This window comes from Patiria miniata, unplaced genomic scaffold, assembly GCF_015706575.1.
Source record: "Patiria miniata isolate m_02_andy unplaced genomic scaffold, ASM1570657v1 HiC_scaffold_6, whole genome shotgun sequence".
Lineage (NCBI taxonomy): Eukaryota > Metazoa > Echinodermata > Asteroidea > Valvatida > Asterinidae > Patiria > Patiria miniata.
Genome location: NW_024037073.1, coordinates 12829044 through 12854756, shown reverse-complemented (window position 1 = coordinate 12854756; position 25713 = coordinate 12829044). Strand labels below are relative to the sequence as shown.

Below are 25713 nucleotides of genomic sequence, written 5' to 3'. Positions count from 1 at the left end.
TGGAAATGGTTGATTGGCTTGCAGAAAAATCGAAGCTTCCTGATTTTTCTCTGTGTACGACTGGACAAACACACTTAACAGCTAGCCGTGAGTCGGTCCGTATCGATCTGACTGGGCCTGGGCAAATCACGCACAATGAACCATTTGCCGAATGGCCTTATTCGGAATAGAAGTACTTGTACTCGGAATACAAGTACTCGTACTCGGAAGTAAAGGTACTCGTACACGGAGACATGTACTTGTACTCGGAAGTACAAGTACTTGTACTCGGTAACCTAAGTACTCGGCAGTATTCGGGTACTCGACTACAACACTGTACGGAACATTCGAGCAACGTGAATATAAATATTGACACATTTTCAACGAGCACAGAATGATGAAATCGATGAGGGGAAGCCCCATACCCGAATGAGAAATGTCGTCTGGTTGCTAGACAATGGCAAACTAGCCCATGTCTGTTTTCCTTGCTGTCAATTATAAGCTGTGGCAGATGCAATGTGCTGTCAGTTGTTGCACATTGATTTGGCTTGGATGAGCTTTTACGCAGTTGCTTAAAAAAAACCAAAGATGTAAGTGTATAGTATGCATGAGAAATCGTCTGAATATTGTCAAGTTCGTTCACAATTTGGTATTCAAGTTCGCGGTTGGATATGTGGTGTTACAATGAAACCGTGGTCTGTTAGATTCACTTAACAATGTGAATGTATTTATCCAATGATCTATATATGGTCAGATTTAGTTACTTGAGTGTATTTAATTAAATACGAAATATAGATTGAGAATTTCGCGAATAACGTTTGAGTTGACTTAATAAGGTATAAATGGAAATGTCAGTTTCATGCAGAATAGGCAGTATAAACCAGAATTCATCTATGACTTTTAAAACCCTTTTCTTCTCAGGGCATTGCGGCGCACTTTGTCTACGCCTGTTGGACATTTCCATCTGTCTTTGCTTTGTAACCGAAGTCGACTCACTGATATTACCGCCGACTTCAAACGTGGTCATCTCTTGGCCTACTTGGAGGAGAAGAATAATAAAGCGGAACGTCACGCCATTCGTAACCTTCTAGGTGTGCTCGCTTACAGGCAAGAAAACGACCGTCAGGGCGCCTTGGATTACTTCAATCACATCCTCTCTCCGGGAGAAGACCCAGACAACCTGAACGCCATGGCCAACCGTCATTTTGTGATGTCTACGTCCAGAGGTGGAATTCCCGCGGCTGCTCCTAACGAGCCTGATTTATCTACAGAAGAAGGGAAGAGGGCACAAGCCAGGAGATACGCCGAACAAGCCTTTGCCCTCATTGACGAAAAGAACAACGATGCTATCGATTACGAGGTATCCAGCAGAGCGCTCGAGCTTTGCAATCAGGCGATGGAGCTGGCGGGTCACCTCGTCGATCTAGACGAGAGCAATGATTGGAAGTACCTGGCTGGAGAAGCTAGCTACGAGATGTTACAGAAAACAATGAGACAAATAGAGAGACGCACGACGAGGCCTGTCAAGCCTTGGAGAATGCTGTCTGGAGCTTTTGGACCATAGCCGAAAATCCATCTGCGGATATCTACATGAAAAGCTCGGCCTGGGTTCGGATTGGTTTCATCTTTCGCTGGGCATCAAAATGGAATGTGCGGATAGGAGACGTACCAGAATCATTGGCGGAATTTATCGACGATTCGGAAAGATGCGTACGCAAGGCGTGGGAAATAGCACCAGATTCCCCTCAGGTTCTCAATTATCTTGCCTTTTTTCGAGGCAAAGCCGGTGATGTGGAAGAAGCACTGAGGCTATACAAGAAGTCCATTCTTCTACCAAGCACCAAAGAGAATTTCTTCGCGTACTCAAGCAGGGCCGAACTCTGCCTCGAGGAACACAAACGAGCCGTCAGCGCAGATGCTCCCGATCGGAGATACCTTGATCAAGCCAAAGACGACTTGGAGTACATCCTTACGAAGCACGAATCGCCACGGGATTATGCGATGCTGGCTGATGTGTACCTACAAATGGCTAAGATCACCATCGACTCAGTAACAAGACAAGAGTACCTCACAAAGGCTCTGCACAACTGTTTCATGTCAGAGAACTGTAAGAGAGGCAACAAACTGGACCAACTCCACAATGTCCGCGGACGATGTCTGTGCTTACTCGGCGAGCATAAAGAAGCAAGGAAGTCATTCGAACTGGGAATTAGGTGCGAAAAGAAATCGGGTTTCATGTGGGGAGAATGCAGGAGACTTCTAGCCGATTGCGAAGATCACCATCGTCTGGGAGACGATTAGTAGAGATGACCAGAGACCAGTGGCTTATCCAGGAACTGTAGGGGGATGTTTCACAGGAAACAATTATTATTCTGAAATCTTGAATCAACGTACAGCAATATTAGGATACAGTTTTACTTTATACATGGGACTAAGTTCAGTGGAGTAAAATCCCTAGGGAGAAAGGAAGATAGTTCTCCACGCTCTAGCTTGTACATTATTTTGTAGCTTTCAAGAAAAGGGGAAAAACCACGGTATACATGTTTTTACAAATGTGCATCTTCGGTTTTCATTAAATCATAATGTAACTTCATTGGTTAAGTCGAAAGTATAGCTTTGTGAACTGTTAAGTTGAAGTTTTTCGTGGTAAGTCTTGAGATTTGTGGCGGTATTTACATTCTGGAAGTTCAAATATTTTTAAGTTTGAGACTGTTAATCGTGTGTATACTGCAACGTAGACTGTCATCAACCCTTCACTTTTCACAAAGAAAATGCGTAGGTTTATAGCTCTTGGAGAGGTTTGTAATTTTTGAACCCTGGGCAGCTACATGTACATAATGTAATACATATTTGTTAAGTTGTCACCAATAATGAAGTGTATTTGTTTCCTCATCGTGTTCATGTTATTGCCGTTATATAATGTAGGGGACTGTAGCGTATAACTGAATTAGCAAGACTGTACTTGTCATAACATACACGAATATTACACACGGAAAGAAGACCGATTGGGAGGAGTTTCCTCGGGTACGGGTTGCGACAGAAATATCGTGAAGTTGTTTTGAGAAGTGTTCTCCTTTGATTCCATGTATATAGCCCCAAAACACATATCGGTGCATACTGTAAATAATGGCGTGGAAAACACAAACTGTTTCCGCAGTTCTTACTGTATATAGATATACATTCTAGTGTTAAAAAAATAATACTCTGGCAATTCAGAGCAAACACTCATAGCTGTATGCTCACCGTTTTTCCCTCTTGCGACACCGTAATGTTTCGTTATCAACATATTAGTTTTAGAAATAAGATTTTAGGTGTGTTTTTTTTATTGTTCGATGATGTGGTGTTCAGAAAAATAATGTTTCAAATAACGTTATAACGTCGCTTTGTTCCTCAATATCTAAGAAATGATCACAATAGATTGGATGATAATTGTGGAAACGACTAGGCAAACAGACAGTCAGTTAGTAACCATCAAAACATCAAGCTGTGTATTTTGTTTAACGCTTTCCTTTAACATGCACCTTTGTGTTCCATTTCACCTCATTTTTAATTTTCGTTTTGCCATTTTGAAGGTCTTTATTGGTGCCGTTTGCTAGAAGTTTGGATTTTTTGCTGTCGTGAAGTTTCTTTTCCTTGGTGATTCGCTCAGTTGTCCGGAAAAGCATGGGTAATTTTACATGTTTAAAGAAGTGCACTTCTCAATAAAATTATTCAAAAAGGGATGTCAAATAGTTTGAAGAGGAGTTGCACAAAAACAAAAACAAAAACATTGTGTTTCTATAAGAAAAAAAAAATCGATGGCTTCTTATAAACTGTGTGTCATTAGCATGATTGGGCCCAATTTCATGGCGTTGCCTAGTATACGATTTCCTATTATTATGTACAGATGACTGTTTATTATTTTCGAGAGTGCCAAATGTATAGTTTTTCATTGTTTACTTATTTTCAAAGGTTTTGGTCACTAGAAACCAACATACTTTTTTTTCATTAAAGCTGCGTTTCCAATGCTGTACATGTATTCGAATTTCACTTTCATAACACATCGAACCAAAATCCACCAACGTTGGTTGTTCAGTTTATTTCTAAACAAAATTCGAACAATTGGCAGACAATTTGGCTCTCGTAGTGCGGGTTCGTTTGCTCATTTGTGCGCAAAATGAAAAACATTTAGAGGGTCGTAGACGCCCGATATCGGAATGAAGTTCCAGCCCCCCCCCCCCCCACATACAAATTGAAAATATGTCAGGAAAATAAATCCGTATTGTTAAAATCGGATGTGACGTTTGATGCAGCCATTGTTTACCTCGCAGCACGCGTTTCCAGCAGTGAATAAAGCCATCCAGTTTTGAGATTTTATCGAAAAGAAACATAACCGTGACTGGAATAAAGACTAGCACCCACATTTTGTACCCTAAATTCCGTCGCGTGATTGTATCATAAAACCGCAGATTTTCGTAAAGATGCGTGGCCTATTAAATATTCTATTTCAAGGTTTACACTATTGCTGAAAACTACGTTGGATTTTAATTTAATAATGTACTTTTTTCGTGTTATGGAGCAGAAAAATGGGTGATAGCGTGTGATGTTGCAAAGGGCAAAAGACTCGATTGTGCAACACGCATGCGCTGTTTACTATTGATCCTGAATGTTTGCATCCGAGAATAAACACTGCCCACACCTTGTCACTTGACACATATCTTCGGTTGCTTGGAACACATTAACAAACATTAACAAACATGCCATGCTTATTGTTTGCACTTTAAAGGGAACCAATGGTGGTTGAATCTAACTACAGTACTTAAAGGTAGATGCTGATACAATGTGCTTAGCCCACTCAGCATTACTTACTAAGACGCTTGGACTTCTGCCCCTTTTTTCCCTCGCCCCTTTCTAATAACTATAAGTCCAAAAAATTATGGGAGCAGGCGCACCCCCCTCCCCCACCCCCACCCAGTGGCGTAGCCACGGGGGGGGGGGGGGGGGGGGGGCGTGGGGGGCGACAGCCCCCCCCCCCCATGAAACCTTGTCGTCCCCCCCCGTCGCCCCCACTGAGATTTTGAGTTTCTGAAAAAATTATCATTGATCTACATGACGCCCCCCCCCCCCATGAAATGTTCCAGCCCCCCCCCCCCCCCCCCCACTAAAAGATTCCTGGCTACGCCACCGGGCCCCACCCCCAAAAAATCGTCACTCCTCCAGTGCCCTCCCCATTGAAAATGTGTTAGTCCTATAAGTGGTCATGGAATTACCCCCGGCAAGGCCCAAACCCATTACCATCACACATCCCCCCTCCCCCCCCCCCCCCCTTCCCCGGCAACGCCGCTGTTTCCGGGCCATGTGCGCCGGCACGACCCGTGCGAAAGGAAGTTTGTAGATTGCAGAGGCGTAGCAAGGCAATTTTTGTTGGGGTGGGGGGGGGGGGGTAAACAAGTTCGTTAAAGGGCACTCGCACATCCTTGCTGAAATGTCCACAGGTTTTCTTTTCTCCGGACACTTGGCTCCCGTACAATCACCAATAGTTGGTGGGTTGGTGGAATCGGTTAGGACCGATAATGTAACAACAATTGACTGATATCGGTCAATTTTTTTTACATTATCGGTTAGCGATACAATGTCGGTTAATTTGTGTGACATTATCGGTTGGTGATACGTTGTCTGTTGGTTACTACATTATCAGTTGTAACACATGACTTCTTGTAAATATTTGCATATGAATGAGCCTTTTTTTTGCCAAGTGCGTGTATTTTTGTTGCAGTTTATTTTAGCTTGCCGGTTTAATAAAAAACATTCAACAAACTGGGACTATCAAGTTGGGTTTTTTTCAGCACAGGTTGTATTTTATTTACTTTATATTTAATACCTATGAATTTAGCATAAATTTACAAACTAATGCATTTAAAAAAAAAATATTTTACAATGGCCTTGTTCCACTTTGATAGACACTAGTCAGTGTTGATATTTGTGTGCTTCCAACAATCACAGCAGATACTATTGCAGTTAATACCCCCATTCCATGCCAGCTGATGAAAATAACTGTAGCACATTGAAAGCCAATTTCTCTCCTTTCTCAGTGTGTAGGCCAACCTTCAGTGTTTTAAAGTTTAAAGAAACTTCAAGTTTAGTACAGAAGAAACAAACGCTGGAGTTTGTGTCCTTCCCAATTTCAAATCACTTACGTTCAGTTGATTTGTGGACTGACAGTGCCGAAGTATAAGTGTCTAATATAATGTGCAAATACATATTATCCAGAAACAAAAAGAAAAGTTTTGTGTTCATATGCAAATGTCAGACTCGATCTTTCCAGTCTATTTTCTCTGTTCTCAAGTGTGGATTCAGATTATCCAATAACTACAGTGGATTCGTATTATCATTACAATTTTTCTCAAATATATCATCGGAAAAGTGTTTCCAATAACATTCAGAATGGGTGGCAAAATTTTTCAATCATAATCTTCAGGATTCTTACAGAAATATTCATGTCAAAGTCTTTCAGACTATGTTCTCTACACTCTTAAATGTGGATTCATATTATCTAGTAATGTTGTGTATATACAGTATATTACTGAGAGTAATCTGTCATAGAATGTATACATTCTTGCAATATGTACAAACTACCAAACTGTATTATATTGAACTACAATAATATAAACAGCTGTTTGTATAATAGCTATTTGTGTTTTTTTTACTTTTGCTGTACAAAATTTCACAGATTACTTTACAAAAAAAAATTATATATACGTTTAAAATGAAAACGTTTCTAGCAGTTTGTTATAAAAAATCTTGTAATAAAATTGTTCACTGGACTATTTACATAATTTGTGTCGGGAAATATGAACATATAAATAACACAGATTGCATCAATCCATTTGATGGAAACCTCCCGACTTTCAGAAAACACTGCTTTATTTGAAATTCCGTTATTCAATAAAGGTCTTCAGGGCTGAACAAACGAATTTAATGTTTGTGTTTGCATCAGTGAAAGCTTAAAAAATATCTCACCGAGTGCTCTGTACGACAGACAAATTTCAAATTGGCAGCCAACCATGCAGAGGGTGCGCTGGTTGATATTTCTTCTTCTTCGTGTCTTTTTATCCTCAACACAAAAGATCACAAACCACTCATTTTCAAAGCCGATTTGATATTTTCACTATAAAAGGTATTTTCCTATTGCACATCACAGCTTGTGTCGATTTTGTTTTGTCGAATTGAAATAAAAATTGATCATTTCTAATAAAATGTGACCTGACTGAATTGCTTTACAGTACAGATGTAGCCTTTGCATAGCGTTAGTTTGACATATCTGAAATTATATCATCTTCTTGTAAAACACTATCTGTTGAATGATTTCGCTGTTGCCTTGCTGCGTTTTATTTTCAGAAATCATCTCAGAATGTGGTGGAGTTGTTTGGGTTCAGTTTTGGCCTAAGTCATGCACATTGTGTTCAGCCTGTTGACCCTCGAGGTGGCCGTACTGGTTTCAGTTCATCCTATAATCGTCCAATTTCTGCGTTGTCCAGCTCTCGGGCCATTTGGCACAGGGCAAATGGACAACAGCAGCTCAGTGTTAGGCAGTCATCGCAGATTGAACCCTGGAGTGGATAGAAACAAAATATTGGAATTAACTGAGAAATTACCAGGAACAGCTTTCTAAACCCAACACGGTACCTTCACCAGTGCTCAACCAAATGAGCTGTCTAGCTTGTCTTATATCAGTAGTCTTCCGTGATGTATTGAGCACCTGCGGCCTGCCTTCATTATAGCTGGAAGTTCTATTAGTAAAGTTCCAATATCTTGTTCCCGAGGTTCTACATTTCAATCTAGCCAAGGCGAGCCGAGGGAAAATCGAAAATAGAATGCTCCGTAGATCACAAGGAAAGTCTACACTTCACCACGAGTTAAGCAGTCAATATTTATACCATCCCTCATCAGCAGTGATGGCTCTACATCATAATTCTTTCTTTTTAGGGGAACTACACAAAATAAACTTCTTGACAGTTCCTGACCTCAATGTTTTGCTGCATCCGAAGCTTTGTTCTCAGCGCAAAGACTCCTCCCGGAACACAGGCCACGACACAACAGGACTCCCCGAGCTGACGGGCCAGTGAACAGGCCAAACACGGTGTGCACAGCGCACCCAGTAAACCTAATCAAATATATCAGAAGATGGGTGCCGGGAAAATAATTACATTATGTGGAAATAATGTTGAAGATCTCAGCGTTAATGGCCAAACGTAACTTTGACTCGGCACTTCAAACTATACACAAACGAGCAGAACGCGACAATAATCTTTAGAAACACAACCATGCTCAAAAAAACGGGCTTGTGCCATCCTTTTAAGATATCTACAGTATGTAGAAACCTACTCAAGCATCAATAGTCTCTAGAATTTAGTTTTTTTTCCGATGGTATATTTTTTTGGCCTTGGTGATACATTTTTGTATCAGTACATGAAAAAGTCTAAGAACAAAAGTAATGCACAAATATGTTTCAGTTACCAAAAAACTCGGGTTCACTTTTTTAACACCCCCCCCCTCCTCCTCGTAATCTGGAAAGTGTGTTCCTAAAGTGGCATCACGGAAACAGCGCCCCCAGTTGTCAGAAAAAAGCATGGGTGTTTTAAATGTTATGAAAAGTGGACTTTACTAGATAATTAACCAAAAAGAGGATGTCTCATAATTTTCATACATTTCGGGGAAATGGATATATGCACAAAATAAGTTCCATCCTAAATTTTATGTCATGCCCCTTTAGCAAGGAGCTCGATGCTTGGTTGGTTGTTTGACTATTAAAATATTATGTCAACGCAGCTGCTAGCTTACACGTGTGTTCGTCCTCCATACATCCAAAGAGTTTAGTGGACCAGTCCGAAGTCACCTGCATTACCCACCAAAAAGAAGAAAAAAAACGAAGTCAAGTGCATCAAGTCATAAAGACTGGAAACAAGGGCGATCTAAGATTCTTGGAAAGACGTTTATATATAGTACCCTGTAGATGAGAAGAACATTAATTATTTTAATTTTCAAAACATGTACTACTTTTAACAACAAACAAAGGAGGATGGCAGGAAGAAAAAAAAGAAGCGTGCAGGGATGAGAAACGTGTTTATTTTGTTTACGTCCCCTTACATACGGGTAGGCCTAGTCTGTTCTTCTTTAAAGTTGATTTCTGAATTTCAAAATGAAAGACATTTAAATTTGGCGCACAGCCAGTGGCTTCCGTCAGATCATACGGAACATGCGAGCAACGTCAACACTATAAACGAAATCGATGAGGGAAAGCCCAGTGCTCAAATGACAAATGTCTTGTTAGTTGCTCCACATTGATTTGGCTTGGATGAGCGAACACATAATTATAGTTCCTTGAATAAAACCGGGGGGCGTGGCCGCCCCAATCCCCCGCCCCCTGGAAATTTGCTAGTCCTGTTTTAACGAGCAGCCTTTTAATTCGCTTTTTTTTTTAAATTGTGTCGCCATGAAGAGCGCCACGTATTGTCCGCTAGTGTCCGCTTTGAAGGGCGCCCCCGTAGAAAGATGGTGCCCAGCCCCTTCCCCTACTTTTCGATTTTACCGAGGTGACCAGTAAAAAAAAAACACCTGTCTATCTTTAGGCCCGATGCTACAGAAATTGCCCGGCCCTCACTCCTATGGTGAGAACGCTGGCTACACCGCGATTCTAAACTAAGGACACTGGATTACAGCCATCATGTGCATGGGCGTCGCGAGGGGGGGGGGGGCAAGGGGGCACTTGCCCCCCCCCCCCCCCCTGGAAAAGCAAAAAAAAAAAAAAAAAAAAAAAAAGAAAAAAAAGAAAAGAAAAAGAAAAGAAAAAGAGGCGCGAAGACAAAGTTGTGTAATTTTAATGAGTTGGGGGAGGGGGCAAAATGTCCCTGCCCCCCTCTAAAACTGATAAATCGAGAATGTGTTGAGAAATACAAGAATTTTTTGGCAAAAAAATTCTTTGCCCCCCTCTAGAAAATATCCTGGCGACGCCCTTGCGTACAAGATCGTACGGAACATTCGAGCAACGTCAATATTGAAATACTAACACATTTTTAACGTGCAGAGAATGATGAATTCAATGATGAGAAGCCCCGTTAAATGTTGTTGGACAACGGCAGACTAGCCAACGTCTGTTTTTATAAATATTGACACATTTTCAACCGACGAGCAGAGTATGATGAAATCAATGATGGGAAGCCCCGTTTTCGAATGAGAAATGTCGTATGATTGCCTTGCTTGTCATTATAAGTTCTAACGGATGCATTGTGTTGCCAGTTGCTCCACACTGTTGCGGCATGGATGAGCGAACATAGTTCCTTGAATAAAGCAAACATGTAAGTGTGAGAAATCGTTTTAACTGGCAATGAAGATCGCAATTCGGCGTTAATGTTTGTAATGAAATACATGTATTTGGTGTTTTAATGAAACCTTGCTTTGTAAGTTTCATCGAACAATATGAATATCAAACTGCGTTCATCCAATGGCCTAGATAGTCAGATTGAGTCATTGGGTGTATTTAAATTCCAAAGGAAGTATTTCAATTCCGTTAATAACGTTTGTGTTGACTTGAGGTATAACCGAAGTCTCAAACTTATATAATTATCTAAGGCAGAATTCAGCTATTGATTTTTAAAATCTATTTTCTCAGGGCATCCCGGCGCACTTTGGCTACGCCTGTTGGACATTTCCATCTGTCTTTGCTTTGTAACCGAAGTCGACTCACTGATATTACCGCCGACTTCAAACGTGGTCATCTCTTGGCCTACTTGGAGGAGAAAAAGAATAAAGCGGAACGTCACGCCATTCGTAACCTTCTAGGCGTGCTCGCTTACAGGCAACAAAACGACCGTCAGGGCGCCTTGGATTACTTCAATCACATCCTCTCTCTGGGAGAAGACCCAGACAACTTGAACGCCATGGCCAACCGTCATTTTGTGATGTCTGCGTCCAGAGGTGGAATTCCCACGGCTGCTCCTGACGAGCCTGATTTATCTACAGAAGAAGGGAAGAGGGCACAAGCCAGGAGATACGCCGAACAAGCCTTTGCCCTCATTGACGAAAAGAACAACGATGCTATCTATTATGAGCGATCCAGGAAAGTGCTCGAGCTTTGCAATCAGGCGATGGAGATGGCGGGTCACCTCGTCGATCTATACGAGAGCAATGATTGGAAGTACCTGGCTGGAGAAGCCAGCTACGAAATGTTACAGAAAACAATGAAGACAAGCGAGACACACGACGAGGCCTTTCAAGCGTTGGATAATGCTGTCTGGAGCTTTTGGACCATAGCGGAACATCCATCTACGGATGTCAACATGAAAAGCTCGGCCTGGGTTCGGATTGGTTTCATCTTTCGCTGGGCATCGGAATGGGATGTGCAGATAGGAGATGTACCAGAATCTGTGGCGGAATTTATCGATGACCCGGAACGGTGCATGCGCAAAGCGAGGGAAATATCACCAGATTCCCCTCAGGTTCTCAATTATCTTGCTCGTTTTCGTGGCCAAGCTGGTGATGTGGAAGAAGCTCTGAGGCTTTACGAGGAGTCCATCCTTCTGCCAAGCGCCAAAGAGAATTTCTTCGCGTACTCAAGCAGGGCCGAACTCTGCCTCAAGCAACACAAACGTGCCGTTAGCGCAAATGCTCCAAATCGGAGATACATTGATCAAGCCAAAGACGACTTGGAGTACATACTTACGAAGCAAGTCATTGGATTATGCGATGCTGGCTGATGTGTATCTACAAATGGCTAAGATCACCCTCGACTTAGTAACAAGACGGGAGTTCCTCATCAAGGCTCTGTACAACTGTTTCATGTCAGAGAACTGCCAGAGAGGCAACGAACGGGACCAATACCACAATGTCCGCGGACGATGTCTGTGCTTACTCGGCCAGCATAGAAGAGCAAGGGAGTCATTCAGTCGCGGTATTCAATTTGAAAGGAAGTCAGGCTGGTGGGGTGAGTGCAGGAAACTTCTAGCCGATTGCGAAGATCAGCATCGTCAGGAAGACGAAGAGGATGGCTGAGACGCACCAGGAGCTATCCAGGTACTGAAGGGGAGGGAAGTGGGTTTTCACCAGGAACAATATACTGAAATCTTGTATCAAAAGTCCATGTATATACAGTCATTAGGCAACAGAAACACATTGGGATCAACATTTATTTTACATCGGACTGCAGTTATAACGATCATCACCAAAATTCATATTCGGAAAAAGAGCAAAATCTCACGGGAGAATGGAAGGGGTACTTCCCCACCCATCCTCAAGCATGCAGTTTGCGGTGTAGTTATTGATAACTGCATTTATTTATCTGATAAAAATGCCTGGATCGAAGGGGTTTTTGGTGGGAGATAGGCGAAAAATGAAATTGTAAATGTTTTTTTCTAGAAACAAGTAGCAAAGTTCCTCACCCTCAACTTGTATATTTGTAACATTTCAGAAAAGAAAACAATAGTTACAAATTGTTCGTCAAAGCTTTTTTGTTCGTCGATTCATTTTAAAACGATTTAAGCACATCCAAACGACATGCGATGGTTTAAAACTTAACGTCTTAATGGAACCGGCTGTCGGAAAAATTACAACAATACAAAAAAAAATCGGATTCTAGATGCTCATGTGGTGTGATCTGAGGCAATTTCTGACCACTTTGAGCAATATTTTCTGAGCAAAAGATAATGATTTAAACATCATTTTCGAGGTTGAAGTCATTGAATAAGCTATTATATTCTCAGCTAAAGGCGTGGGGTTCGGAGCCCGCTTAATTAAGGGCCCCGAAAAAAATTGATTCTAGATGCTCTGTGGTGCGATCTGAGGCAATTTCTGACCACTTTAACCAATATTTCCCCAGCAAAAGATAATAATTTGAAAATCATTTTCGAGGTTGAAGTCATTGAATAAGCTATTAAATTCTAAGCTAAAGGCGTGGGGTTCGGGGCCTGAGGGCTCTGTGGTGCGATCTGAGGCAATTTCTGACCACTTTAACCTATATTTTCCTAGCAAAAGATAAATTGTAGTACATAATAGGGCCCTGTAAATGAGGCACAAGTTCAAAAATCTGGGGGGACATTTGATATTGTGTCCCCCACCCTTTAAAAAGTGGGGGGGGGGGGACATGTCCCCCTGTCCCCCCCCCCCCCCCCCCCCCCAGGATTGACGCCCATGGTTTATAACCCGTGTGCTATTGGACGTGTTGTTGTCTTTGATATAGTAAGTTAAATTATTAAAGTGTACTAGATTTAATTGAATGTGTAGTTCAGTGAAACAGTTTATTGAAATTTTGTAATACGCGTATGGTAATTTATGATTGATGTAGTGGTTACAATCATTTTGAAGAAATTTCAACAAAATTAAATTTAGACAATGTGAATGGTTAATACCGTCTATTATTATTTGTAAGGTTGAACTAACCCTTTAATTTTTACAAGAAAAACTGCATAGACTTAGTTAAAAGAGGTGTCTAGTTTGTGTTTTAAACCATAGGAATCTACGTTTTGTCACGAATTTCCTTCGCGAAATAATAGGCCACATTTAACATAAAAACCTTTCATGTTTTAGTTATGTAGACTTTCACGGTAGGTGTTAATTTGAAACAGCGATTTTTTTTTGCGTGTTATGGGGCAGAAAACCAGGGGATAACGTGTTGTAAAAAAAAATATTGCAAAATACGAAAGGGAATTTCCGGCCCGATTGTGCAACACGTACACACTATTTACTACGAAGACCTAGAGGGAACATGACGATATATTCTTACGTACGTACTAAAAGGGACACATGGATTTTCGGCCTATGTACGTATTAAAAATCTTCATGTCCCCTCTAGGTCTTCGTAGTGAACAGTGTGTGCACGATCGGGCCGGGAAATTTCCTTTCGTGTTGTGCAATCTTTTTTTCTTCTTTTTTTTACATCAGACGCTCTCCCCTGATTTTCTGCCCCAGAACACGCAAACAAACTACATCGCTATATGAAATTAAACGAACGTAATAATAAAATATTACTATAGGCCTACACCTAAGCAATATTGTTGCGTATATACATACATGTTTATACAATGATAATTATCGTTCTCTATTACAATCCACAGTGCTCGATACATCTCTGTACACTCTAAAAACATAGTGTAATTTTTTGTTGAGTATAGTTGTTGGGTAAAATAATTGAGTACATTTTTAAACAATAATTGATTTAAACCCCAAAATATTATTACGCATCACTTGTGTAATAACAATATACGGGTTTTACCCTTCCACGCGGTAAATTTTGCTCAATAATGCGTAGCCTGTGAATCTTACTCCGAAAAGTTGATTGTTTTATACTCCGAGTTGGGCAGAAGTTTACTACAATGTGGGAGGTAAACATGTATACATCGCATTGTAGACGCGCGCGGATTGTTCAAGATGGAGGACGTAGGCGAAACTATATTTTTCCCTTTATTGTTTATGTTTTTTCGCTGCCATTTCTAATTTTGCTGAGGGACAAAAATAGACTTTGACGTCGTGAGAATTGGCAGAACTCGTCCCCCTTTTGAATGAAAGTTTGAACTACGAGAGTTTTAGCTCACGACATGCAGCCTTCTACACATCGTAGACTATTTTGGTGTGGTAAACGTGCGATCATCATGTATTTTTCATGCTACTTAATCACGGTTTTCATTTTCTCTTAAGTCCATGCTCTCACAGAGTCGGGGTGTGTGCGTGTGTGTGTGTGTACAGGCATTACATTCACTGTGTGGACTTCCGAACAAAAGATGTCCACATAAACCAGGTAGAGGAGACTCACGCTGTGTGGACTTGGGCAAGTCCACACAGTGTTTCCCCATTTCTGGAAAACAGGTTGAGAGGCATTTTTGGGTTAGGTTTATCTGTAGCAGAAAAAAGAGAAACACTAAAGGGAATCATAGAAAAAAAATTGGGTTGAGAGAGTTTTCACAGTTTGAGAAAAATGAGTTTTTTTTCACTGGTTTTTCTTAACTACACGAAAGCAATGGAAAGTCCACACTTGGTATGTAACGTAAACTTGTGTGTGCATTATATATATATATACAGGTATATATATATATATACGCAAACAGAGCTAAGTAAACATATATGGGACTTAAAGGACGAAGGGAAAGACTACGAAATCAAATGGGACATAGTTCTGAAAGCACTGCCATACTCTAACGTAAACAAGAGATGCAATTTGTGTATAGCAGAGAAGTACATAATCATATGTAGGCCAGATCTAGGTACACTGAATAAGAGAAGCGAAATCGTCTCCAAGTGCAGGCATCGAGACAGATGTGTTCTTACTTCAGTGACGTAAACGCGTACTAACTTCAATGACGTAACGCGCGTAACGCGTGCGCGCGCTTGATTCGAAATAAGGTAAGATGCTACTTGTATTCTATTTTTCGTCATTCTGCTGATGAGTGCCTTATGGTACGAAACAGTCTGTTCAGAAGAGAGATATGCCAAAGTTTGTTTAACTCATATTCTGAATTTATTGCATACAGGTATATGTATATATGTATACAGGTACCGAAGGCATCCAACGTCGTACACGTACAGCGAAACCGTTGTGTTGTGGAGTCGCGTATATATTAACCATTCATCAATCAAATTTGGTATGCAAAACAAATCTATAGTACGGCAATAAACTGGCTATAGTCTTTGCAAACAGAAGGATAACAGCTCGACTCCACAACACAACGGTTTCGCTGTACGTGTTGGATGCCTTCGGTACCTGTGTTGCATTATGCACAGAACTGACAGACTGACTCTGTGAGAGCATGGACAAGAGCATGCAATGAAAATGAAAACATGCGGGTAATTAGCATGAAAAATACATGATAGGTTTACCACACCAGAATAGTCTACGATATGTAGAAGGCTGCATGTCGTGAGCTAAAACTCTCGAAGTTCAAACGTTCCTTCAAAAATGGGTACGAGTTCTGCCAATCCCCACGACGTCAAGGTCTATTTTTGTCCCTCAGCAAAATTAGAAATAGCAGCGAAAAAACATAAACAATAAAGGGGAAAAATATTGAAGTATAAGTGAAGTATAAGTGAAGTATATAGTCATAAAGACTGGAAACAAGGGCGATCTAAGATTCTTGGAAAGAAGTTTATGTAGTACCTGCAGATGGGAAGAGAAATAGTTTATGTGAGGTTGATGTTGTCCAAAAACATCTGATGTTGAAAAAATGTGAAACATTGTTCCCCCAGGACAGGAATTTGTTGTCCACTCGGTTTTTAGGCCCTGTAAATAAAAACGGTTTCTCTCCGGGCTTTTGAAAAATGCAAGAGGCGGCCTCCCTTTTTTTCCCAAGTTGACAGATGGCGGATTCCGTTTCTCGACCCTTTTGCTGATACAAAATTATGTCCCGGGGAGCTGTCACTCTTCTACATAGCTACAAGTTGTTGAAAACAAATGAACACACAGTTATTGACAACTTTTGCAAAATATATTGCAAATGTCTTAAAGGGAATATACAACATTTGCAAATATTGAAAAACAATACTACCATTTTTTTTAAAAGAAATACCTTACTAGGATGTTGGTAAATGACAGTCTAAAGCATCCTGTAAAATTATGGCACTATGTGTGAAGTCCTTTTCAAGAAAAGTGGTATTTTGTATAAATTTCCAACGGTGGTCAGCCGTCCACCGTTGGAAAAACCTAACTATTTTCAACTACTGCTCCAAATTTCCCCTTTTTTCAGTCCAAATTGTGTTTGCTATTGGTTACATGTTCTTGAAGGGGTGCAGGCCAGTTAGACTGATTCCATTACCTTACAATTTCCCGGCATCTATAAATTGATCCATTTCATCTTTAGTGGAGTCAGGGAACCAGACTACTTGAACATTTTTGGTTTTCTTGGTTTTTTAAAGTATTTTTAAACACAAATCTTCAAACATGTCAGTGTAACAATATTTGATCTGTTATACTAACCCCTCAAAATAGCTCATTTCTGAAAATCACAGCAAAAGCCAATGATGTACATTCCCTTTAATTTCAAACAAATTACTCATTTAAAAATAAAAAGGAGGCGGGCGGAAAGAGGAAGCATGCGGTTACGAGAAACGTGTTTATTTTTATTATTTTTTTACTTCGCCTTACATACGGGTGGTCTGTTCTTTCCTTGAAGTTGATTTCTGAGAGTTCGATCCAAATTATAGATATTTAATTTAGCTCGCAGTCTGTGGCTTAACGTGTGTGATCGTGCGGAACATTCGAGCAACGTCAATATTTAATATTTGGTTGCTGGGACAACGGCTACCGAGCCCACATCTATTTCCTTCATTGTCATTATAAGCTGCAAGGCATAAAGGATCGATGTAGTGTGTAGTCAGTTGCTCCAAATTGATTTAGCCTGGATTAGCGAACACATATAATTTCAATAAAAAGGGAGGGGGTGGGGCATCGCCCCCAGATGCACCGTCCCCAAGAGCCCCCCCCCCCCCCCCCCCCCAAATTTGCACGTCCCCGGAAATTTGCTTTTTCACGAACGGCTTTTTTTCACGAGTGCCCATTTGTTAAGAGCGCCACCTTTGTCCGCTCGTGTCCGCTATGAAAAAACGCCCCCGTTGGAAATATTGTGTGCAGCCCCCCCCCCCTCCCCCTTTGATTTTACGGAGGCCAGGTGACAGGTGAACACATGTTCATTTTGCGACGGATAATCTCAACCCAAAATGCTTCTACAACTTTTCCAAAGAGGGGAAACCTTGTACAAGCGTTACATTCACTGTGTGGACTCCCGACCAAAAGAGGTCCACATAAACCAGGTAGCAGTGACGCGACGTTGTGTGGACTTGCCCACGTCCACACAATGTTTCCCCCTCTCTGGAAAACAGGTTTAGAGGCATTTTGGGGTTAGGTTTATCCAAGGCAAAATGAAGAGAAACACTAGAAAAATCATCATGGAAAAAAAATGGTGGAAAGTGTTTTCACAGTGTGAGTAAAATGATTTTTTTGCAGAGGTTTTTTTTTATTTACACGAAAACAAAGGAATGTCCACACTAGGTATGTAACGTAAAAATGCGTGCGTTTGTTTGCGGTCGGTGACTCGGAACTCGAGGACAGGAACCAAATCGAGGACGACATCGATTAGAAAACGTGTACAAAACCAATGAGAGCTGTTGCGGAAAAGTTAGTACAAGCAAAGGAAACGGGAAGAGGAACAAAAGAAAATCCTCGATTTACACCCATAAACAAACGTGCTAGCGTGGACGTGTTCACATCCATAAAAGCGTTCACACTTCCTGCACCCTCTTCTTTTGTTCACAGGACCAAAAAGAGTCTATGCAAGGTAAGAGCACACTCATCCTCCTAGGGTGAGAACGCTGGCTCCACGCCTATTCCAAACTATAAAAGACGTGTTAATTTGCCTCACAGCCAGTGGCTTGCGTAAGACCGTATGGAACATTCGAGCAACGTCAATGTTAAAATACTAACACATTTTCAACGAGCAGTGACTGATGAAATCGATGAGGGGAGGCCCCATAATACCCAAATGACAAATGCCGGATGGTTGCTGAGACAACGACTACCGAGCCACGTCTTTTTCCTTCATTGTCGTTATAAGCTGTGAAGGATGCAGTGTGCTGTTAGTTGCTCCAGATTGATGTGGCTTGGATGAGCGAACACAAAGATGTAGGTGTATAATGCATGAGAGCAATGGAGATCGCAACTTTGAAGTTCAAGTTCGCAGTTTTATTTTGAAACGGTGGTTTGTAGGATACATTTAACAATGTCGGTATTAGTCTTCAATGATTAAGATTGAATGAGTCATTTGGGTATAACCTTTATTTAAATACGAACTGCAGAATTTCAATTTTGTGAACAACGTTTGTGTTGACTTGAGTTACAACCGAAGTCTCAGTTTACTGATGTGGTATAAACTGGTATAAGCCTTGCAGAATTCACCTATGGATTTTTAAAACATATTTTCTCAGGGCATCCCGACGCATTTTGGCCACGCCTGCTGCCTACTTGGAGGAGAAGAATATTCGTAACTTTCTAGGCGTGCTCGCTTACAGGCAACAAAACGACCGTCAGGGCGCCTTGGATTACTTCATTCACATCCTCTCTCCGGGAGAGACCCAGACAACCTGAACGCCACAAGGGCGGATCCAGAACACAATTTTGGGGGGGGCCAAAAAAATTTTGGTCCCCCCAAAAAGTGGGTCAAAAAATTACGGCGTGGGGTTCGGGGCCCGCTTAAGGGCCCCGAAAAATTTTTGGATTCTAGATGCTCTGTGTTGCGATCTGAGGCAATTTCTGACCACTTTAACCAATGTTTTTTTTTTTGAGGAAAAGATGGTGGTGTACTCATTGCCTGCCTTTATTGCGATGTCAAAAAGTGGGTCAAAAAAATTACGGCGTGGGGTTCGGGGCCCGCTTAAGGGCCCCGAAAATTTTTTGGATTCTAGATGCTCTATGGTGCGATCTGAGGCAATTTCTGACCACTTTAACCAAGGTTTTTTTTTTGAGGAAAAGATGGTGGTGTACTCATTGCCTGCCTTTATTGCGATGTCAAAAAGTGGGTCAAAAAAATTACGGCGTGGGGTTCGGGGCCCGCTTAAGGGCCCCGAAAAAATTTTGGATTCTAGATGCTCTTTAGTGCGATCTGAGGCAATTTCTGACCACTTTAACCAATGTTTTTTTTTGAGGAAAAGATGGTGGTGTACTCATTGCCTGCCGTTATTGCGATGTCACATAAAAAAAAAAAAAATGATTTCGTTTTGGGGGGGGCCATGGCCCCCTTTGGCCCCCCCCTGGATCCGCCCTTGGAACGCCATGGCCAACCGTCATTTTGTGATGTCTGCGTCCAGAGGTGGAATTCCCGCGGCTGCTCCTGAGCCTGATTTATCTACAGAAGAAGGGAAGAGGGCACAAGCCAGGAGATACGCCGAACAAGCCTTTGCCCTCATTGAAGAAAAGAACAACGATGCTATCGATTACGAGGTATGCAGCAGATCGGTCGAGCTTTGCAATCAGGCGATAGAGCTGGCGGGTCACCTCGTCGATCTAGACGAGAGCAATGATTGGAAGTACCTGGCTGGAGAAGCCATGCAGCTACGAGATTTTAAACAAAACCATAAAATTAGCGAGACGCACGACGAGGCCCATCAAGCTTTGGAGGATGCTGTCTGGAGCTTTTGGATCATAGCGGAAAACGTCAAGCCGATTGCGAAGATCAGCATCGTCAGAGAGACGAAGTGGATGGCTGGAGACCCACCATCAGGAGCATGTCCAAGTACTGAAGGGGAGGGGGAGGGGGTTTCACCAGGAACAATATTTTGAAATCTTGTCTCAAAAGTCCATGCATACAGTCAACAACGGAAACACATAAAACCTAACTATAAACTGCACAGTAACTGTTAACGATTAGCCACCAAAATTCAAATTCGAAAAGAAGCAAGAGCAAATGTCACGGGAGAAAGGAAGGGGGTAATTCCCCTGCCATCCTCAACCAGTGTGCGGTGTAGTTATTTACAACTGTACTTTTCAGGGAATAAAGGTGTGCTTGGGAGGTTTTAAACACGCTGTTTAAGACCGGTTTGAGTCTGGATGCTGATGGCTCGGTCCATTAACAGCGGTCATCCCCCAACACGGTTATTACCACGCAGTGAAGACTGGGTCCTCGCACTGTTATTCCCTAAATATCATCATTATTGCCATGCACGTCAGTTACCATGCACCATTTGCAACGATGGGTTATTTCATAGCTCTGTGGTCCACCCACCTTGATATACTGCGGTCTGGAGTTCTTCTGTGGCTGTCGTGTGATAGGCTCTGGTCTCCTGAGATGGTACTGTTGGCATGCTGAGACGGAAGAGGAAATTAGGTGGGAGAAAAATAAGGTTGCATTTCAAATTAGTCGTGTCTGCTACCACTTGCTACAGTCTGTTGATGTCTACAGAGAGAAGTTCAAGGATATAGCAGATGATCATTTGTCATTGGAGTATTTTTTTTCGTTTGAAGCAATAAGTGCTCAAAATCTAAAGACGGGTGTATAACAACTAACCCGATGAAGCGTTAGCTCTGCGAATGTTGTTTATTTCGGAAACACACAATATTCTGGATATCGAGTTCAATTCAAAAGTTAAAATCAGCATTAGGGACATGATTCTCATTCAACCGATTAATCAATCGTGATGTCACACGCTGAACCGACGATGATTCGATCTCGCTAATAGCAAAAGCGCGCGCGTGTGCGTCGTGTCAACGCGCTTGTACCCATTCACGGATTCGCCCGATTTCAAACCAAATCAACTGCCAACAGAATTTTCCAAAAATGTGTCACTTGACGCATCTTTGGGAATGACCTCAAGCATGCCAAATATTATATCTTTAAACCAAGTAAGCTTTTTACAATTATTTGGTCGGTTACTTTTTGGATAGCTGCAAATGATCTACTCTACCTTTAAGCATTGTAAACAAAAACTTTTGAATGACTAAAAGCTAAGTATTGAAAACTGCAGATACCCGGTCACTCTCTTTCAGCAACACAGCAGATTGGGCTAACCGTTTATAGACCAATGGCGACAAGCATTGTTATGTCTTTTGTTCAGATAATCCAACGTGTGGTATACTACTAGTAGTTTGCTCAATAGCTGGCTCAATGCTTTTGCCATAAAAGGCGGCCTCACGTGTGTACAGCGATCACGTGCCCGCATTCGTCTACAATGTACTTTACTTCAATTCAATTTTAATTTAAAACACTTTATTTATCATTAAAAAGACAATTATATATGGTTAGACAGCTCACTATTAAAAACAATGAAGGTAAATTACATAGCAAATACATAAATCAAACAGTAAACTACTTATCGAGATTTAAAATTGATGTAAAACTACTTGAAAAGTATTATTTAAACTTTAAATACGATGATGAATGCACACGTCGTGGTGACAAATACACACGTGATGGGCATACTGGTAGCTTTTAAACACGAGTATCTAGGTTGGCACTCATTCCCTCATCCAATCCTATTTTACGCGGTCTTTTTAGGGGAACCAAACCACGCTTGGTGTGTGATACAAAAAGCACTACTAACGGCCTTTATAATGGCGTACATGTACATGAGTTTCAGTAAGTGATCGTATAAGCTGCTGGTGTAAAGTGCTACAAGTAAAAGAAAGAGGAAGAACTTTTGGACATTTCAATAAACTGTCTTGTGTCTCTTACCGTAATGGTTGATGCGAAATGTCCTGACCCGCCCTAGTGCCATCATGGCGGTCATCGTACACACCCTGTAGCGGCCGTAAGTGGCCCCACAATAAAAACTACTAAACAAAAAAAATTGGCAAGTCAAATTGTTGACCTTTTCCGTCAGTTTTTTTGTCAGCTAGCTCCCGATTAAGGAAATCAATGTAGCTTTACCGCTACAGTCTCTGCTAACGGAAAGTTGTCATCGTGACTAAGACGTGTGGATGATTCATCAAATTGGTTGGGGCCAAATTCAAGAATGCGGTGAGGGGGTGTCACGGGCGAAGAGATTGTAAATCCAGAGGCTTCAACAACAATTAGAGCTCTGACGAGTACTCAATGTTGTTCAACATTTCGTCACTTTCACTGGTCCAACCCTCAACCACGCCCACCGCGGGTAACACGCTACAAAATCAACATGATTATAATTCCACAACAAGGGCATGATAACTGAAGACTTAAAGTTCAAGGAGTACAAGCTGACTCATACTAGTGCAACGTGTGAGGCCTGACAAAATTAATTGAGGGTTATTACACATAGGCGATTTTCTAAACGCGAATTGATAAGCCCTGTTGTATATGTGTATCTTACATGCCTCGATCTTCACCAGGAAATTAATTGCCGATCTGTCCCTAAAGATAAATTAATAGTAAATTTGTTGTTATGAGGGATCATAGGCCTACTAGTCGTGATTGAATTTTTTCCTTTTCGGAGTGTGAGTTGCAAGATGCAATAGGGAAGGTCTTTTAAAAATGTGATTCTTATAATAAATAATTCTTCTGTTAACATGGTGTCGAAGCAGAGGCCGAAAGGTTTAAAGTCAGTAACAGGAAAGCTGTGAAAAATCTATTTTCATTCGTACTGTACACGGGAGTTTAAAAACGTGAAGTTGGACAATTTCGGTTTAAAGTTTCCAATAAACAAAACAAAAACTATACAACTCCACTTGCATTCAACCATAGCGCAAGGAACCCCATCCTATTCAACATTACTGAATCTCAGGCATGCGTCACCCCACGGTCTTCCCTACCTATGCACATTTTGTCGTCCCCGTTTGCCAGCCGGGTCAGACTTGCACTGGCCACCGTAAACGTAGTGGTATTTCCCGAGGTGGACCTCAGGCAGACGACGTTGGAGGGGCATGACGACTGCCGTGGGCCGTCGCGGTTCCGCGGTGCAGCTGCAGTGCTTTCCCCGGTGCGGTAAGAACCTGCCGATGGCAAAGTGTTACTGTGGCAGCAGCCGGTGATGAAACCGGGATCGGATGGATAGCCCCGCTGCAAGTCCCCCGTGGAGTAGGTCTCGTACAACAAATCTGGAACGCTACGCCATGGTCCACCCATCATTATCACCTAACCAGAAAGTCCAAAACCAATCGCCACAGACACCGAATACTGACGTCAACTCTGCGGTCACTGGACCCTATACACACCTTCAAAGAGATATACCTTCGGTGGAAAAAGATGCATCTCCCAACTCTACATCTAGTTTATTTTGCCATTTAATTGCTGACTTTCCGGTGTCCCTCCCGTTTTGCAGTCACGCGTTGACAAGATGTCTGTTGAAACGTTCCAGCGTTTAATCCTTTGCGGAAATCCGTCGTTGTCGGTCAGCGTTGCACACTGTGCTCGCGCTGTCTTATCGCTCTGCACATTCTGTCACTCTGAATCGGCGAGGTATTACAAGAAAGAGGAAAACCGGCTTCCTGTATATTTTTAACAGCAGCAAGATTTTAACTGCTATGACTAATGGGTACAAATATATCTCAATTTAAACACCCTGTCGATGGATATTAGCTGCTGCATGCAGGCGTGCAGGGTCAGGGGAATCGACATTTAAAAAAAAGTTGAAACTTATATCAGTTCTCTGTGCAGTTTCTCATCTCTGTCGGGGAGGGGGGGGGGGGTGTCTCTAATAATACCATGCACCCGGATTCAATCATGCACGGGCTATGGGTACAATCACTTTGCGTATATAGCGTGTGGTTCTCTAATGTTTGCGGGCAAATGCGTGCTTTTAATTCCGCATTTAACAAACTGTTAATCAACTACATGTATCTTGAAATTCATTGGAGACGTCTTGCAAACATTTTAAGATATATTGAACACATTTTGACACATTTTAGCATTTGCGCACGTCGTAGTTGAAATTTCGTCAATCGATCCACATCATTGATTTATCAACAGCAACGACAATACTGGGGAGCGGTTTTAGATGACTGCGAAGAAGTGCAATCATCAACTCCACTGATTACTACAAGATACTTGAAGCTTGGTAGGCATCCATGATTACTAATGCAACAGTTTAGGCATTCTGTCTATGATGTACATGTACATGTATTCGGTTAAAACTGCTCTCAAATGAGAGATGAGGCCCTATACTTTAATATGAACAATGGCGTCTCGACATGATATTGTAACAAGTATTGTTAACTAATATTGAATAAATAGCATCTTGTCAGTGGCGCGATCTGGTTCTGTGATTTACAAGATTTGCTAAGTTTAGTTTATGGCATATGCTTATAGTTTTTTATGATGACATAATTTACATAATTTTGTTGGGGCTATTTACACAGTAATGGATGTTGTTTTTTGTATGGTATTTTAGTAGAACGTTTTGTTTCATGATACTATTCTATAGTTACATTATGTAGTACTTATGTTAATGACATCATTTGATTTTCTTTAATGACAGTGATATGCTAACAAGATATTATTTTGTAGTTAATGGGAAATTGGTATTGTCTATTCCATTTTATTATCGTATTTTACATGATTTATACTTAGATAGTCAGATGTTTACTTAGTGGCGTGAAATAATATTGTAGATTATGACATTATTTTGGTCCGGGGTATCATAGTAGCTCGGTTGACGGCATCCAAAAGTTATCGTTATTATACCATGCTTTATTACTGCCATGTTGCTGGCCATGACAACTTCTTCGGCATCGATTGGCTGTAGTTAAGGGTAATGTTTGTAAACTAAGGTGAAATTAGACTGTTTCCCGGCCCCCTAAAATATGGACAATGGGGTCAGGGAGGGAACCCGACTAAGGTGTAATATCAGTGAGGTATGACTAAGCCACACGATGATTTCAACATAAAGGTGTATTTAAAATCCATGATTCGCCTCACCTGCTAGCATAATCTGCTGCGGCTCACTTCACAACACATCAGGACACCCTAAATGCTGGAATGGAGCAACTAGAGTAGCCACTATACCAGTGTTGTAGTACTCGTATTCGCTACTCGTACTCGAGTACTACTCGAGTACTTTTTTGGGGTACTCGTACTCGTACTCGAAGTACTCGTACTCGAAGTATTCGTACTCGTACTCGAATGTCAAAGTACTCGTACTCGAAATGACGGTACTCGTACTCGGGCAGCAAAGTACTCGTACTCGAATAGCAGTACTGGGGGGCGGAAAAGTTATAGCTTCACTTACCATGGCCTAATTATTTTATCGATACTTTCAGTTTGAAATGGTTGATTGGCTTGTTGAGAAATCGAGATTTTCCTGATTTTCTTCTGCACAAGT

General features: G+C 41.5%; 2 protein-coding genes across 2 annotated transcripts; both read right to left on the bottom strand.

Moving 5' to 3' along the window:
* Positions 1–6752: 6752 nt before the first annotated feature.
* Positions 6753–8309, bottom strand: LOC119743262 (PLAC8-like protein 1). Its single transcript, XM_038219664.1, has 3 exons — positions 8282–8309; positions 7983–8122; positions 6753–7568 (listed from the first exon to the last, which is right to left on the bottom strand). Exons 1-3 carry the CDS (start codon positions 8307–8309, stop codon positions 7467–7469), a joined length of 270 nt encoding a protein of 89 aa, XP_038075592.1. The 3' UTR covers positions 6753–7466.
* A 464-nt stretch (positions 8310–8773) lies between these two features.
* LOC119743261 lies at positions 8774–23810 on the bottom strand. The gene is made up of 3 exons (XM_038219662.1): positions 23207–23810; positions 20709–20788; positions 8774–8854 (listed from the first exon to the last, which is right to left on the bottom strand). The coding sequence occupies exons 1-3, from the start codon at positions 23520–23522 to the stop codon at positions 8774–8776; spliced, it is 477 nt and encodes a 158-aa protein (XP_038075590.1). The 5' UTR covers positions 23523–23810.
* Between the last annotated feature and the right edge of the window lie 1903 nt (positions 23811–25713).